Source organism: Condylura cristata, unplaced genomic scaffold, assembly GCF_000260355.1.
Source record: "Condylura cristata isolate star-nosed mole 26May11 unplaced genomic scaffold, ConCri1.0 scaffold00015, whole genome shotgun sequence".
Classification (NCBI taxonomy): Eukaryota; Metazoa; Chordata; class Mammalia; order Eulipotyphla; family Talpidae; genus Condylura; species Condylura cristata.
This window is the reverse complement of record NW_004567116.1, coordinates 27,711,788-27,729,474: the sequence shown is the minus strand read 5'-3', so window position 1 is coordinate 27,729,474 and position 17,687 is coordinate 27,711,788. Positions and strand designations below refer to the sequence as shown.

The 17,687-nt window shown below is 45.4% G+C and overlaps 1 protein-coding gene across 2 annotated transcripts in view; it reads right to left on the bottom strand.

Moving 5' to 3' along the window:
* Positions 1-17,687, bottom strand: part of PLEKHA7 (pleckstrin homology domain containing, family A member 7) — a 79,526-nt gene that overhangs the window by 47,477 nt on the left and 14,362 nt on the right. The window contains exons 4-6 of one of the 2 annotated variants that reach the window (XM_012725661.1): positions 15,374-15,446; positions 13,970-14,070; positions 7,602-7,777 (exon numbers count right to left, since the gene is read on the bottom strand). In XM_012725661.1, the coding sequence (XP_012581115.1) occupies positions 7,602-7,777; positions 13,970-14,070; positions 15,374-15,446 (350 nt within the window). Of the gene's footprint in view, positions 1-7,601; positions 7,778-13,969; positions 14,071-15,373; positions 15,447-17,687 lie in introns of those variants that run through there. The other variant, XM_012725660.1, reaches the window with a different exon arrangement.

Sequence of the window (17,687 nt, the reverse complement as noted above, 5' to 3'; positions counted from 1 at the left end):
TCTCAGCTCACCCTCCCCTTCTCCCTGCCTGGAACTTAGACTCTACGCTGGACTGCAAGGTGATAAAAATAACGAGAACCCCCTGTTAAAAGCTGGCTAGAAAATGAGGAGGAACCTGGTCCCTGATGGCCTCCATCCTGGTCCAGGAGGAGCCTGGACTTCTACCTCTGGATTCCTATTACATGAGAAAAAAAAAAAGAAAAAAAGAAAAAACCCCAATTTGATTATAATATCCTAAGTTAAGTTTTTCTAGTTCTAGCAACCTAATGTACTCTTTGTATTAGGAGCCAAGCAAGCTTCTTATTAGCAGGGATTGGGTCCCTCCATTTTCAGGACCTCAACCAAGGGCACATGTCTTGAAAGCATTCTCGTTTCCCCTGTGAGTGGGAAGAACACACATCACAGATCAGGAATGCTTCTTGCTTCTTATTCCTTTTCTCTTAAGAACTTGGAAGTTGGGGCCCTCCCTGGTGGTGCAATGGGTTAAAGCACAGCACTACAAAGCAACAGCCACAGCCACCGCAGCATAAGCTCGATCTCTGGCCAGGGAGGTGGCTTGGCAGACCTCTCCTGACCCACCTGCTGCTCCTCTCAGCAGTGTACTTCATCAATCTGCCTGTTCTGCTCCCCACTCTGTCTCTGGTGAATCCTCTCACCTCCCCCCACTACCCCACACCTCTGGCCTATACCCCAGTTCTTGTATGCATAAATAAATAAATCTTAAAAAAAGAAAAAAACTTGGAAGTTAACATTTCATGCCAAGCAACTATGCCCTGATTATTATTTTATTTTGTCTCCAATCCCTTGATCTTACCAGAAAATAATATTCCCTTTTATCTTAATTCTAAACACATACACGCACACATCACACACATTAAATCTTATTCCAAGGCTCCGGTGGGAACAGGAATAGACTGGCTTGGTTGACTGTTGGCCTCTGGGCAGGCACATCCTTTGTCTCAGCCCCACAGGAGCAACCCTCCCTATGCCCTAAGGACAGGGCCAGCCACTGATATTCTTGGAGAGTTTGGTCTGAGCCAGGCTAGATAGCACAAGTCCTAGGAAACCAGTTCAACCTGTTTGCAGACTGATGCTCAGTCCCAAGCACCCAGCCTCAATCTCAAAAGGAGGGTGGGCTCAAAAGCTAGAAGCCACCCAGGGCACAGCCCATAGATTTGAACAAAAGATTGAGGAGAAAAGAGGGGCCAGGTTCTCTCAGGAGCTCTACAGCAGACCTGTTTTCCTGTATTAGTTCCTAGTATTTCAGGAAGGAAATGGCTGGAGAGAAACGGAGCCGGCACTGTTTTTTTCTTTTCCCCAGAGTTAAATAGGGCAGTTCCCCTGGGGCAGGAGAAGGTATCTGACTACCTTTTATGCTGGTCTTGAATTAACAATAAAGGGTTTGACAGCTCTGACAATGCACTCCCCAACTTCCAGGAGGTACTGTCCCCAGAAGGGCAAGAATGAAGAATAAATGAAGTAACAGTACAGCAAGAATGAAGAATAAATGAAGCACAAGACTGCAGCATGGCGCTGCTCCTGCATCAGTGGCATGGCTCCTGGCCTCTGGGCATTTAGGGGGACAGACCAGATGAAGAAGAAGAAAAAGAGGTTCAGTGGCTACTATGCTTCTGGCTTTGTTCATTCCTGCCTGGAAAATCCTTCCCTCTTCCTTCTAACAGGGCACGTCAATTCCAACCACAAAGGCTCAAACGGAGTCAGTCGCATTCAGACACAGCCTCACTGGCTTCCCAGCTCCTTCGGCTGTCGCAGGTGGGTCATTTGCCCTTTGTGACCAATACACAGTTACTGTTATCACATGCTGAACCCTACTGTGTGCTGGGAACTTGATAGAAACCATCTTTTCAATGCCTACAGCATTCCTGCAAGGTCAGTGCCATCGAGCCCAGGGGCTGCGGATGCCCATGTAAGTACCAGGTTATAAGAAACTGTCTCTGAGGGGGTGAGGTGTGGCACTACCGGCACCACTGAGTGAGCAAGCACTCACTACATGCAGACAAGAGAAGATGCAATCCAGCAGGGAAGTCGGAAAGCCAGGGAATCAAAAACCAGTGTCAAGTCTGGTCCTGGGAGAGGGAGAGAAGAAATTATGAACAGAAGGAAGTAGAGGGCAGAGTCCATCAGTAGCACTGGTGCCCCTCAGCGAGGGTGAGTTCTCAAGATTGTCTGAATGAGTCTATCAAAGGCCGCTGAAGCCCGTGTAGCAAATGGGAGGACAGGGAAAAGGTGCAGCGAGGGCTGTTGGTGCGCTCCTGGGTCACAGGATATGTGGGAAGAGCTGAAGGGTCATCGCTGTGGGGAACCTGGGTTGCAGAACAATAACCCACACTGCTGGGCTGGGGTCATGTCCAGGAGGGGATGAGTATGATTTGCTCAGGTTAGACTCACCTCAGTTCATTCATACCATTAACCCAGAGAAGTAAGGGTGAAATGGTGGAGCATAGAGAAAAAGTACCAGTGACATTATTAAACCAAAGCCCGTGGAAGCCAGCGTCTGTGATAACAGCACTGACAACGTCTCAGAAATAAGGCTACTTATGTGTAAATACTTACATCGTTGGTTTAATTCTTATAACGATCTTGTGGACTAAGAAAAATGGAGGCTTTCAAAGCATCTGTATATTGCACAGGTGACATAGCTAGAAAGTAGAAGAAGCTGCAGTCAGGTCTAGCTGACTGCAGAGATGAACCTCTTTGGGCAGAGACACTTAGAAGAAAATGCATAGGCACAGTGGGAAGTGAGGGGTGAGTCAGTTGGCCAGGATATTGGTTGTTTGTGCTTCCTTTAGCCATCCCAAGAAATCTCTTCTCCCTCCTCTGCCCACAGCCCTAAGGTTTACTTAGACTCCCACACCCACTTCACACTCTACCTCATGCTCATCCCCACCGTCTGGGAAGGGCTCTGGTCCTCAGAAGTGACACGTGTACCCCAGGCCTGCGCTGATCAGCAAGTTATCCCCTGGCCACAGCATATGCTTGGGGTATAAGGTGATTTGAATCTATCTAATCAGAATGCATCTCAGAGCTCCTGGACAAGACTCTGGCACTTTGCTTCTAGACTTTAACCTGGATGACAGGAGTCTGGGGCCATGGCAGTTCTTTCACCAGCAGATCCTAGATCTGCCAGGACCTTACACATGGACTTAAAGAAATACCCAACCCAGAGGCGGGCAGCACCCACAGAATGTAGTAATATTGTCTAACCCTGGAAGCCAGCTGTTTCTAAAGCTAGAGCTATCCTGAGTTTTTAGTGATATGAACCAATAAATTCTATGCCCCTTTTTAAGATAAATTTGTCTACATTTTCTGTTACCTGCAAGCTATTGTAGCCACTGTAGGAAAGCATCTGCCTGTATGAATGACAAAATCGTCTGGATGAGAATCAGGAGGGGAGAGAACATCAGAACCACCCACATAACAGAGAGAAGTTTCCTAAAACATATCATCAAACTGGAGGAGAGGCAAGATTTACTCCTGCCTAATCAATAATTCTAACTAACCAAATGTCTGAACATGTTATTCTGGAGAAACTGAACATTTACTAAGTATGGATTTGTTTGGTTGACAATTTAAAAGGAAATTTTATTCTGTCATTATTCTGAGTCAGAAGCAGAGCAAGTTCTTTTTTTTTTTTTTTTAAGATTTATTTATTTATGCATACAGAACTGGGTACAAGCCAGAGATGCAGGGGCAGTGAGAGGCTTCACCAGAGACAGATCAGGGAGCAGAACAGGTAGATCAGTGAAGTACACTGCTGAGGGGAGCAGCGGGTGGGTCAGGAGATGTCTGCTGTGCCATGTGGGTCACCTTTGGGGACAGGGATAGAACTTCACTGAAGCAGCTGCAGTTAGCTTGCAGTGCTGCATCCTATTTGCACCACCAGGGAGGGCCCTCTTTTTGTTTTTAAATAAGGAAGGAACCAGTGCCCTCCCTGATGGCGTAACCAGTTAAACTGCAGCACTATAAAGCTATTGAAGCCACTGTAGCATGAGTTCAATCCCCAGTCAGGGAGCTGACACACATGGCACATCAGACCTCTCCTGGCCCACCCCTCAGCAGTGTATTTCAATCAATCCATCTGTTCTGCACCCCATTCTATCTCTGGTGGATCCTCTCACCTCTGGTCTGTACCCCAGTACTTGTATGCATAAATAAATAATTTTTTGTTAAAATAAATAAGAAAGGAACCTTGGGCAAAGACAATGGGATTTGAAGAGTTATATTAAGAACATAATAAGAATGAAGGTTTAGAAGAAATGAAGAGACAGTATAATGGCCTCAGAGCCTAAAAGGGAAAGCGGCCCAACAGACAAGGGAAGGAGCAATTCCTAAGTAGATGCTGGCAGTCAACACAAGATCTCCAGGTAGGGAAAGGTAAACAAGGCCTACTTGCAATTACTCCTGAATGGCTCGCAGCAGACAACACTTATCAATCATAGTAGTTTACCCTGATAATCCTGATCTTCTCAGATTATCTCTGATGCAGAAGAACTGAGCAAGGTAGGTCATTGAATGAACCCATCCGCCATCAGTGACCTAAGGAAGCCAGTGTAACAGCGCAGGGTTCTCTGGGAGACCAGGTTATGAAAGCATGTGAGCAAGAAATGGAAGGCCTAAGTCCAGAAAAAGGGGCCCAGCTGAAGGTTAGCAAGAGATAAAATCTAGAAGCCAAGATTTCCTTATTAAAAGCAAAGCAAAAAAAAAAAGAAGAAGAAGAAGACGAAGACGAAGAAGAAAAAGACAAGCTTTCTAATTTTTCTAAGAATTAAAATAACAGGGCAGGGCTTTTAAAAAATCTGAGAAACAGGAATCTGTTTGGGGAAGATGACACAACAAAAATAAAGCTGAATTCTTTAACCTCTACCTTTAGTGCCATATGTTCATCAAGAAGACTGCTTGTCACCATGCAAGTGAACTCTTTTGCCAAGAGACTGAAGTCCAAGGTGGGAGGAGAAAGGAAAGCCCAGTCCTGGGCATCTGAGTGCCAGGCCCTGCTGCTGGCACACCAGGGTCAGCAGGGAAACTGGAGATGGTCTCAGTAAACTTTCTGGGCATCTCAGAGAACATGAAAGAGGCCCAGAATATTGGATCCTGACAAGCAGCAACCTGATTTTCAAAAAAGGGGGGAAACAGATTCATTAACCATGAGACTGGAGAACCTTCCACCAACCCCCTTCTACAAGAGGCTGAATGAACTGCATCCCTGCAGATTTGAGAGCATGTAGGAAAAGCATGGGGGAAAGGCAAATAACAGTAAAAAATGGGCAGAGGCTAGATACAAGCAATTCACTGAAGAGGGAATACAGCCGATGAGCATAAATGACCACCACTATCATAGGAATACACACTAAAATAAGCAGACTCTCTGCCTAGGTAGCAGCTCACCTAACATGCAAAAGGTTGACAACACCAACTATTGGTCAGGCTTTGGGAAAACAGGGCGTAGAGGACAGTACAAGCTTCTTCAAAGGGCAAAGTGGTAGTGCAGACTAAAATTAAAAACACATTGTATTTTGACAAATTTGAAAGATTCACACATACAGGGGCCTCCCTGATGGCACAAGGGATTAAGATGCAGCACTAGGAAGCTGTCTGCAGCCACTGCAGCATGAGTTCAATTCCTGACCAGGGAGCTGACCCACGTGGCGCAAAAGACCACTCCTATTTTGCCCGCTGCTCAATCTCAGCAGTGTATTTCAGCACATCTGCCTGTTCTGCTCTCCACTCTGTCTCTGGTGAATCCTCTTACCTCTCCCCCCACTATCTCTGGCCTACACCCTAGCTCTTGTATACATAAATAAATAAATCATGTTTAAAAAAAGATTACACGTGCAGAAGCCTGTACACGGTTTCCCATTACAAACTATTTATAACAGCAAGAGATTAGAAAAAATAAACTCCAAAATTTGGCACAAACTTAAATATATGATGGCACATCTATACCATTTAATACCACACAGCAGTGAAAAATAAGGTTGAATCATATACACTGATACAGAATGACTTTCAAAAAGTTATCATCCATGTGTTAAAATGCACACATTTATATATTCTAAACCTGCATGTATGTATATAAATGAACAGAAAAGTCTAAAGGATCCCATTAAACTGATAGAGATTTCTGTAGAAGGGTGAAAAGGATATATTTGTCTTTGGTTTAGCATTTAAATAAAAAATGTCTTCGTTTGCTATATATAAACTTACACCGAGTTATATTTAACTATATACACATATGTACAAATATATAATGAAAACAAAAGCAACTGGGGAGCAGAAGCATTAGGGACCAGCAAGTGCAAGATGTGGCAAGACCACCCAAGTTGCCCTGTCCTGGAAAGACAAAGGAAATGTCACGGTGAACAATGCCTGTAGACTAATGGTAGAACTTCTCCTATCACCATCACAGACATGACAGAGAAATTCAGGAGGTAGAGTCACACTTGACTGAATATCTACAGTTAATAGTTATAATTCTAGGCCCATGTGGAAACTGCCAAGTCTTTGATCCTGTCATGGTCAATGCAATCATTCATTCTTTCAATCTCTCACTCACTCGCTCACCATTTCTGTAGGCGTCACACATACAGAAAATACCATCGAATCGATCCCATCCGAGGGTACTGAAAGGTGCACAGAAGGGAAACGACAACAAACCAACATGACAAATGTCTGACTGAGGTATTATAGACGCTCCGGAGAGTAGGGCTGGATACCAACCTGGGTCACTAGCTGTACCAAAGATCTGTTGGCATCAAGACAGAGACTGTGAAGCTAGCAAGTACCTCTAATACCAAAAATCACAGACATGTGAGTTGGAAAAGTGGACAACTTAAACACATCGTGGGAAATCCATTTGCAGTCACTGATAAGCATACTGCCTTTAGGCTCCTGGGCCACCCTCTTGTTTCAAGCCTCACTAAAAGAACAACATTTTAAACTATTCTGTGCAGTCTAGGGAGAGCAGAGTGTCTCTACGGCATCTAAACAGAGGATCCAGATAGTGAAGCATGAGGCCTGAGTCAGAAGGCTAACGCACACCCTGGCCTTTCCAGGGCACCCTACTCCCAGCTCCCCACCTCCACTCGTATTCCTCCTCCGCTTCCTCTTAAGGAAGTGCCAAGAGACTCAGGACTATTTCGGACCCTTGACGATACCATGCTCGGCCCACCTGAGAGAAGGAGCAGCTGGAAGGTGGCTCCCAGGTTGGTCCCATGCAAGATGGTGGGCAGCCTGTGTCACATTTTTGGTGAGCAAGGTCTTGCCTGCCCGTCCTCCCCACTCCCCAAGATGGGGAGCACAAGATGGTCCCCTTCTGCCACATATCAAGAAGAAAAACTGAACACACACATGCTACTTTCCATGACCAGGTAACATCAGGGAAGCTTCCCAATCTGACAGGCAAGATGCCAGCTCTATGTGCCGCCTCCTCCTGGAAAAGTTCATAGTTAAAAAGGAACTTCAAAGAGGGCAGTGCTTAATATGAGTAAATGAGCAGTAGGGCTTGGGACCCAAGAGTTCCTATGCGAGCCCCCATCCTAATGTAAGGCACTCTCTGGCAGGAGCCCTCCCTCAGGACTCACCTCTTCAGTGATGATCGAGACAGCACCTGTGCGGCCTGGTTCATGGCCCTCACCCAAGCGTTCATGTCCTCCAGGGTGTCGGCGCTGAAGTAGTAGGTCCTCATGCCTGACTGCTCCGCTTGAGGGCCCCCTGTGGAGCTGTTACCGATGAGCGCTCGCATCCCTGTGTGCACGGCCTGGAAACAAAGAGATGGAAACCCAGGTCAGACAGTTTAGGGAACCCTCACTTCCAGGAGCAAAACCAAGGAGACAGCCTGGCCAGACTAAAAGCCCAAGCACTACCAGCCTTGTTGACACACCTGGAAAACATCATACCTTGGGTTCCCCTTTCTTTGTGTGACAGCTGTGTCTGCTCCCCACACTAAAAGCCACACAGCTGTACCTGCTTCCTGCTTATTTCTGCTCAGGGAGGGGAATACAATTAAGGCTTGTGTGAGAAGCAGACTTTAAACTTAATCCTCATTCTGTAAAAGCAGCTCTCAGGAATCCCAGGTTCAGTTCTTCTGAAAGTTCCTAGCACACAGATCTCTGCTTCGGCTACTATCAGACTGGAATTGAGTCAAAGTTGGCTGCAAAGGCAGGTGGCTTGGTGCAGGTGCTCACCGTGCTTCACTGCTAGGGCATGCAATGCGAGGTAAGCCTGTAAAAGCAGCTGTGTTCTGTCTCTCCAGGGAGGTACTACAACATTTGACAGCTGTCTCACATCTGACTGAAAACACTTGCATGCATACCTACTGCGTGCTTGGAACCTCAAAGAGCTTTTTCACATGTCTCCTTGCAAAGACCTGGTGAAGAGGTACTAGAAGCGAGCTCTGAAAAGCACCTGGTTGGGATTGCAAACAAGAGGCAGCACCAGTTTTCCCCCTTTGTACCCTGATAAATAGAACCCATTCTTTTAAATTTGCCAGAAACAACAGAGGCATTCTGTAAGGTTAGGAGGAGGGAGAGGGATCCGGACAGGGGTGGGACGAACACAAAGGTCTATGGCAATGGAGTACGGGTGAAACGGTGGTGGGAAATTCATGGGGAAATCGCACGCTGTACAAAAATGAAGGATGATGCAATGAATTGTTTAAAAATAAATAAATAAATTTTCCAGGAACAACATCACCAAACCTACATGGGGAGGTGGTGTCGAAATAGAAAGCGTGACTGAGTGCCTAATACTTGTCCCCTGACAGCTTCCACAACCATAATCTCTCATTTTAACTCCAACAGCCTTAAGAGGGAGGGGCAGATTCTTTATTTCACAGATGTGGCAAATGAAGCTTGGAGATATTAAGTAACTTTCTCAGATTTGCAGGGCTAGTGACATATTCTTCACCCCTGGCATTGTTCATTTTACACATTTATCAATCTGTCTCCTTTAAAATATAAGCTCCATGAGAGCAAGGAGTTTGTTTTGTTCACTAGTGTAGCTTCCCGACCAGTGTTTGGCACACAGTAGGTGCTCAGCAAATATCTGTTGAGTGGATGAAAAGCTTCTGTGTACAATGTTCCCATGTATTTTCCAGAATCTGATCACGGCCCTGATAATGTGGATTCACGGTGAAAGGCTAACCTCATGCAAGAGCCAGTCAGAGGAAACAAAACGGGGGAACTGATTAAAAACTGCACAATAAAATGCTTCTAGAATCACCAATGATCATGGATGAAATCTCTCAGATGAGCTGTGAGCATTTACTTCTCATTCCCTCACTTTAACATCCCAGGTCGAAAATGCACATTAAATATAAACCTGTTTCTAACATTTCGCACAGCTAAATCCATATAGCCTGGTGCAAAGGTAACCCAGGCCCCAGGCAAACCTAATTTCCTTCCTTGTGTGTCATCTCACTGGCCCAGAAAGGAGTCTTCCTGTGTTAGCAAGGGACAGAGGTGGCAATAACAAAAGATTTTGGGATAAGCACTCCCTTGAGTAACCTAAGATGGTTTACTGAGAACATTTTCCAGAAATTTTGAAGGACTCTGCTCTGCTTCCCCCCTTCCCATTACTGATTTAGACAACTAAACATGAAATGCAGGTAAACCTGAACTCACCACGACTTGGGAAATGGACAAAGTATCAATGACCACAAAATTTCCACTGCAAGGTACTATTTCCCGGGCACCAGGAAGAACTAGCTGGTGCCTGGCTTCCTGATGAATGCTCTGAAGAGTCAGCAACCATTTTTTGGTGACAATGAGAACTGTGGATGCAGGAAGAAGGGTGGGTACCTAACCTGCCCCCTGGGTTCAGGGCAGACTGCCTGGTGGAGGTGACCTTTAAGCAGAGAGCTGAAGGACAAGTAAGAGTTGGGGAAGGATAAACCCAGCTGTAGCTGAAGGTCAAGCAAAAGTCTGTGAGCAAGAAATGTTCTTGGGCCTTCAAGCAACTGCATATGCCTGGAGGGAAGGTAAAAGATGGAAGGGGGTTAAATATCTATGTGGTTAGTGGTCCTCCCTGGTGGCACACCAGATTAAAGCGCAGCAGTGCAAGCCACTTCAGCATGAGTTCGATCCCCATCCTGGAGGTATCCACGTGGTGCGGCAGACCTCTCCTGACTCACCCGCTGTTCCCCTCAGCAGTGTACTTCATCGATCTGCCTGTTCTGCCCCCCACTCTGTCTCTGGTGAATCCTCTCACTGCCCGTGCACTTCTGGCCTGTAACCCAGTTCTGTATGCATAAATAAATAAATCTTGGGGGAAAAAAACTGTTTTAAAAAATGTGTGTGTGTGGTTAGAGATAAGCTGGAGAGATAAGCCAAAATCAGGCTTTATTCTGAAAGCAATGGAGTTTAAGGTAGAAGAGCAATTATATCAAAAGTACAATTTAGGAAAAGTATGAAGGATGGGTTGGAGGCTGCAAAGGAAGTAAAAGGCGGAAGCAGTTCAGTGGTAACCAACACTTCCAGAGCACTCACTACATGCCAAGCTGTTCTATTGATAAATTAGTGATCTAGAAGAGGGAGATGGTGAACAGAGAGGAGGACACGGTTTTGAGTTATAGACAAAATACTGAAAGAGGAGGAAAAAAGGACAGTTTTGTTCTTAGTCTTTTCTGATCTCCTAGTAACTCCCAAGCTTATACAGAAACTCTAGAATATAAATGCACACAGGCAAGGGGTGTTTCTCATTGTTATAGCTCCAGCATCTGTACCCTGTCAATTAGAACAAAGGAATGCAATAAAAGTTTGCTGAATATAAATAAATTAGTGAAAAGCCATGTCTCTCCGCTGGGCTTTAACCAGAATCCAGAGCAAAGGGGTATAACCTTTTGACAGTTTGGTGAATGATATAAACTCAGTATGTCTTGAAGGGCACAATAGAAAATAAAGGAAATGTACTATATTGAACTAGAGTTATGAAAACATTTTTTCAAAGATCTATTTTTATTTATTTATGCATACAAGAATTGGGGTCCAGACCAGAAGTTTGGGGGTGGTGGTGAGAGGATTACCAGAGACAGAGTGGGGAGCAGAACAGGCAGGTCTACTGAAAAACACTGCTGAGGGAGCAGCAGGTGAGACAGGAGAGGTCTGCTGGGCCATGTGGGTCAGCTCCCTGGCTGGGGTCAAACTCAGGCTGCAGTAGCGCTAGTGACAGTTCGATAGTGCTGAGACTTTAAAACCTGTGACACCAGAGACACTCTGACAGTACTTTTAAATGTTAAAATATACTGACACAGGCGTCATTAATAATATGTTACATAACAAATCTAGTAGCAGATGTAATCATTGTAATTTCAAAGTCTTTTGAGCATAAATGATAGTTCAAGATATATACAGCTATCATGTGATATGAAGATATTTCTGGTCTCCACTGGTGACCAAGGCACAGATGCTGCTGCAACCTAATGTTGCCTGCTTTCTTAATTGAGGAATGTTATAAGTTAAAAAAAAAAAAAGCAAGATGTGATTTATCTGCTGCTGAGGTTGGGGGTGGGGGGGCGGTTGCAAGCATCAGTCAGAACATCTGGTCTTCAGAGAGGGAAGCAGTAATGATTTTCTCCTCCATTAAAATGCCTCAGCTGCGTGGGGATGTCTGCTGCTATAGATGTTGGCTCTGAGGGGCAAGCTTGCTCGGAGGGGACAAACTGGGCTGAGCGTGCAATGAGGAGGTGGGCCAGCAGAGCACAAAAGGCCACTGGACATGGCAGGCAGAGTGGCCCCTAGAGGCTACCGAGAGGCCTGCTTGGCTCATCCGGGAGATGTGGCTGAAACTTGGGGTCCCCCCAGCACTCAGCCTCCCTGCAACCCAAGGAAAAGTGCATCTTTCACACTCAGGAAATCAGTCCTTTCTGGAGAACCAGCTGAACACAACTACATCTGTCTGCAATAGTTTTCCTGTACTCTTAGGCCCCAAGATCCCCCCCCCAAAGACATGCCTGCTTTCTGTCTCCCAGACAAGACTTCACAATAGTGAAGTCTTTCTAAGAAAAAGTCAAAAAGAGGGGGAATAAGAACCGAAGATGCATAAAAGATGTTTTCCTAGAGTCTATTTCACACCTCAGTGAAGTGTTAAGATGAAAAATATATATATAGAATAAGTTACTGTGAGGATATTCCAAATGCTGGCCATGGGAAAAAAAAAAATCACATACGTCATCATCATCCCAATTGCTTGCCCAATAGCAATGCTCAACCCTAAAAAGGAAAGTTTTCTGAGGAAGACTTTCTGCCTACAAAAGACCAATCTGAAACCCCTTGAACAAAATGTTTCCATAGCCAGTAATGTGCAGAAGAGGTTTGTGAATCACTGACTAGGACAGTACTCCCCCCAAATGACAGCAATATACATGAATTCAAATCATTCCCTTCAATGCATGTGCATGAAGTAACCAAAAGAAGGAGTGGAAGAAAAGCAGAGAAGAAGAGAAAGAAGTGTGCCCTGTAATGCAACTGAGATTTCAGGGTTGAGCTGTGTGACTTTGGGAAAGATTCTTAAGTTCTCTGCTCTCTGTGTACCTAATCTAAAAACTGCTAATGACAATGATTTTGCATTAAATAAAAAAGTGTGGATAAAAGTACTTTTCACATCGTAAAAGGAATTACATATATAAGGCTGTACTGTGGATGTATCACACAACATGAAGATACCAGCATCCACCGCCTGTAACAACTCTGGTGTCACTGGACATGGAGAATCAAAGAAAGAGAAGGACAATGCAACCTGAGATGAGTTGTCTGCTCAGGAAAGAGCAGTAGTAGGGAGATGAGACTAACCACCACCCCAAGGGCTCCGATCAGGCCCTGTTGCAGACTCACACGGTGGACGGGCCATGCCAGCACTCTCCTTTCACCCACACAGAATGGTGGGTGTCTTATCTCATCTTCTCCATAGCCCTTTAACTACTTGCAACTGGAAAACTTGACCTCTGTTCAACCTCTGCGTTAGAACCCACTGTCTGGCACTCACCTTCTACCACAACCTGGGAATAGCTGATCCACAGGAGAAGCGGAGGCAGGTGCCCTTTTCCCCAGTTGGAAATGCAAGTCTCAATGCCTTTTATCCTGAGCAGCCATGAGAGGGTATTTCCCCGTGGCTACTGGCCTTCAGGCCCACTAGCATCAAGCTGAGGTTCCAAATGCTAGTAAAGTCTACCTTCAAGCCACCCGCACTCGCCATCCTCAGAGCCATGAGGAAGAGCAGTGAAGAGGTGCGTGGAGACCCTGAGAAGGCCGCAGGCCTCCCCAGGGTTGGGCCTGACCACCACCTTCCTGGAGCCTCCACATCTGGCCTCACAGGTGCCAGAGGGCATTCAAGGACTGTCACTGATGACCAGGGCTCCACTCACTCCAAATGGCACAGGGACAAGGGAAACAGAAGGGGAATTTTGCTGGTGAAGTGATGTCTCTAGGATTCACCCATGTTCTAGAAACAAACCAAACTTGATTCTAATTGCTTTTCAAAAAGATAAACAAAGCCAACAAACCTTAATAATGTCATCCATATACAGGCTCCTAATCCCCAGCGCGCTTTTGCTTTTATAATATAATTGGCTATAAATCCATTATAGGGGGAATCATCATTTGCACTAAGAGACTGGATACCAGTGAGACTGACTGATTACAGTGCTTAAGAAAGAGCAAGAAGGGTTGTGTTAAAAATGCAAGTTCACGAATAGTGGTGATAGGAAAGGGGGGTGGGTGCTTGGATATTTAAGCAAGGCTGGGGGGTTCAAAAGCTCAGATAAAAATGAAAGTACTGGTAAGTAGAAAGTTACTCTTGTGAAAGAATGTGTAATTTTGCTGACATAAGCCTGAAAAGCTCTAGCTGCTTCACTTTTTAACCCTCCACACATAAATGACTGTTTTTATGAAGCCGTATGTAGGAACACAAAGCCTCTGAAGATGGATTTGCTGCACTCATGGAGAGGGGCTTGTACCTTAAAGGAATACTTGCGACTTATGCGGTCCTCAGGAGCCACGGGCGAGGTCACGTAGCTGGGCAGAGGGATGCTTCCAAGGACCACTTCTTCTCGGCTGTCTTTGGATGGAAAAACACATCAGAACAACCTTCTGGCACCTTCCTCAGCTGGTCCACTCTACTGCCCATGTTCAGGGCCCCTCATCTCTCCCAGGACTACCTCAATCTGATTGTTCCTCAGGTGCTCCCTGGGGACATTTCTTTGTGCTACTGCTGAAAATACACTGGTGGGTCAGACAGGCCCCCCTTGAGGACACAGACAGGCATGTAAACACGGTGTTTACATGAGTCGGCTCAACCTGCGAGCTCCTGAAAGAGCCCTAGGCCAGTGCTGTAGGAACACAGAGGCAGGAATGAAGTACCACCCTGGGAATTTGAGGCTTCTGAGGTGATATTTCAGGATAAGGAGCTGTATCCTGGGTGAAGCAAGCATCAGAGGTAAAGTGAAAGTTTGCCTCCTATGCCCATTCTTTCCCTCCTCCAAAACATCTTTATAAAAGGGGGAACTCCCTCACAGTTGGTGCTGTCACTCTCCCACTCAAAGGCTAATTGCCCACTGATACAACAAAGCCCAGCTTCCTCTACCTAGTATAAGCACCTTTCACCTCGTGGCCCTCCCCTCCTCTTGAACCTCATCGGCCATGAGCTTCTTCCACACTGGCACAGGGGTCTGTCACCCCACTTTCTTGTGCTCCTAGAAGTTTCCTCTGCTTGTAATGTGCATATCACATGCACACGCACACAAGCAAAGCTCTACACATTAAAATCCCAACTCAAAACACATCTCTTCTTATGGGACGCCTCCCCACATTCTCCAATGCGGAATTAAGTTCTTGGTCCTCATGAACATCCAGAGAAGCCACTGGATGTCTTCTAAAGCATCTATCAACAGTCTAGCCTTGTAACTCTTCTCTATATTTTGAGCCACACTTTCATTGCTGCACAACCCTAATTTTATGTCCTGGAGCTCAATAAATGTTCACACGGCCAACTTAACCCACTTAACTTAGTTGCCCATCCAATATCACAGACCACACATTCAGACAACAGATTACAAGCACAGTGGTTTCCCCAGACTTCCCATCGCTCTAGATTGTGTCAGAGGTGGGGCAGAAGCTGAGATGATGCCAGATACCCTAAGCAGCAGGCAAGCTGGTTCTAGCTAGTTAAAAGAAACAGGTGGAATTTCTTTGGCTGGGAATGGTAAAACTGGCACTAACCATTCACATATGTGAAAGTGAAGAGTCTGGCACATCAATGGGTTTTTAGTTGGCTCAGGCCACTGGACTTGGGAAGACAACCATTGCCAGCCTTCCCTGCCACCACAGCACAACGGGCGTTGGGGGCTTGAGCCCTGGCTCACCTTTGTAGTAAAACAAGCAGTAATCAGCCAGCACAAACCACCTCCTTTTCCATAGCCTCATCCCAGAACTGTCCTGCAAAGCAAAGAGAATGAGTCAGGTACTATCTGAGCATATTGTCCTCCCTCCCCAATCCCACACAATCTGATTCTGGAACTAAGACTTGCCCATTCTTTCTTGAAGTAAGTTAATGATTTTTTTAAATTATACAACTGCTCTTTAAATAGAACATAAGATTTAGATTCAGTGGTAATTTATCCCCAGGAAGCTTTTGTTTTCTGGAAATAGATTCATATATTACAGTATCTTTTTTTTTCCAGGAAGGAAGGTACAAATTAAAAAAAAAAAAGTTGGGGGGGGAGGGGCGACTTCATTATAGAAGAAATCACCTTTAACAAAAATAAGCAATTTATTTATGCTATGCTATAAAATACCTTCATTTATACTTTAGAAAACTGATTTATATAATAAAGAATAAAGAGTTTAAGTTAGCTAATTAACCAATGAGGCAAAATTCTCACTTGACTATAAACTCAGTTTCCTACCATGAGGGACTGATTTTCTTTCCATTCAATGTAAAGAGACTTGGATTTTCTTACTATCAAATTGTCTCATAACAAGAATCTGTCATTACTCATCAAAAATGTAAGTCATTACATTGCTAAAACATTTTAGGTAATTGTGAAATTTTTAATAAATTTCACAGAGTAAGAAAATAATTTTAGGATCAGTTCTCCCCTCCTCTCTCAACCTAGGACAAATTCAGAGCTGTTCTTAGTTGTTAAACTTAATTCTCTTCCTTTTATAAAAGTTTTTAACTAGCTTAAATCAAAAAATAAATCCCTGATGTTTCTAAACCAAAACACAATATGAGGTCTATTCATCTTCCATGTATTAAAATGCTAAAAACAAACTTGCTGAGTTCATGTCTTAGTTTCCTCTTCCACAGTGACACCAGATGATTGCTTAAGTTTTTGGCAAATGATAGTTTGCTGTGCTGGGAAAACTCCTATCCATCCTTCCCGAGCTGGTTCAAAATCACTTCCTCTGGGAAGCCTTCCCAAACTCTTTGAAACACAAATTCACACTGTGCCGTGTCCATGGCATGCTACACAGGTCTCAGTTCCAGCACTGGGCCCCGGCTGCTGGCTGGAAGGAGAACTACAACAACCTCTACCCTCTCCCCCCATATTTCAAAGGGGCCCTCTTGGTTTAAATGGGAGTGGGGATGCAATTCAAAAAAAAGTCAGAGGGTTACACTGTTCAAGTCAGACAAGAGATAGCTGAGGCAGGAAAAGAGGGAGAACAGAGCCACAAGGCAAGGGGAGGGGGACACCGAGTCAGTTGGGGCCACAGGGATCTGACAGAGAAGGTGGAGAGCTGTGGAAGCTGCCATGGGCGGGAGGGTGAGGGTGGCGGCAAACCTGGGGGAGGCAGATTTTAAAGAAACTTTTATGTATTTCTTCTGTGTGGTATGCCAAGTAGCGCCTCCCTCTGTCTTCCCATAAAGTCTTTAGTAAAATTTACAGCAGTACTCTGGGAAGTTGATTTGTGACTTCTTGGATGAGACATGTAAGAGACTGACATGTTAGGGATGTATCTCTGTTTCTCCGGCAGACTACGAGCTCCTGGGGCAGAACCCAGCTGTTACTCATCACTTCACACTGGCTGCGAGAGCACACAGCACATGAGAGCACACAGCACATGAGAGCACACAGCACATGATGAATGAGTGAATGGCAGGTGAGAAGGAATGAGAGAGGAAAAGGACATGGTCTCTGGCTCTGGGAGCTCACAGCCCAGCAATGGCCAGAGCCCAGAGGCAGGACAATGACTGGTGAGACGAGAGATGAAGGATGGTTTGTGGGGATTGCAGCCGGCAGGGCTTCCTGACTAAATGAGGAGCTGGTGTGGTGCTGAGGTGTCTACACGAGGGTCTGAGAGCAGTGGGACCATACCAACACCCAGAAAAAACAGGATGGGGAAAGCGAGAGAAAGGGTGAGGCAAGGATGAGCTGAGTCTGGCTGATGTAGAATCTGAGGAGCTAGGGTGTTAGATTCGTACGCCAGGCGGGGGGAGAGGAAAAGATGGAATTTCTCAGTCAAATGATAAGAAATGCTCTTCAACAACAGGAAGACGCACACTGGCAGAGGACTGGCAGTAAGACGGGACCCTTGCTGACCCTCCCACAGCAGGGCCTGGGTCCCCAAGGAACCCAGAAACAGCACCAAAGCCATCCAGTAGACGAAGAGGAAAGCTGGAGATGCTGGCTGCTCATTTCTGTGAGTGGGCAGTGTCTGCAATCACTCAGCATG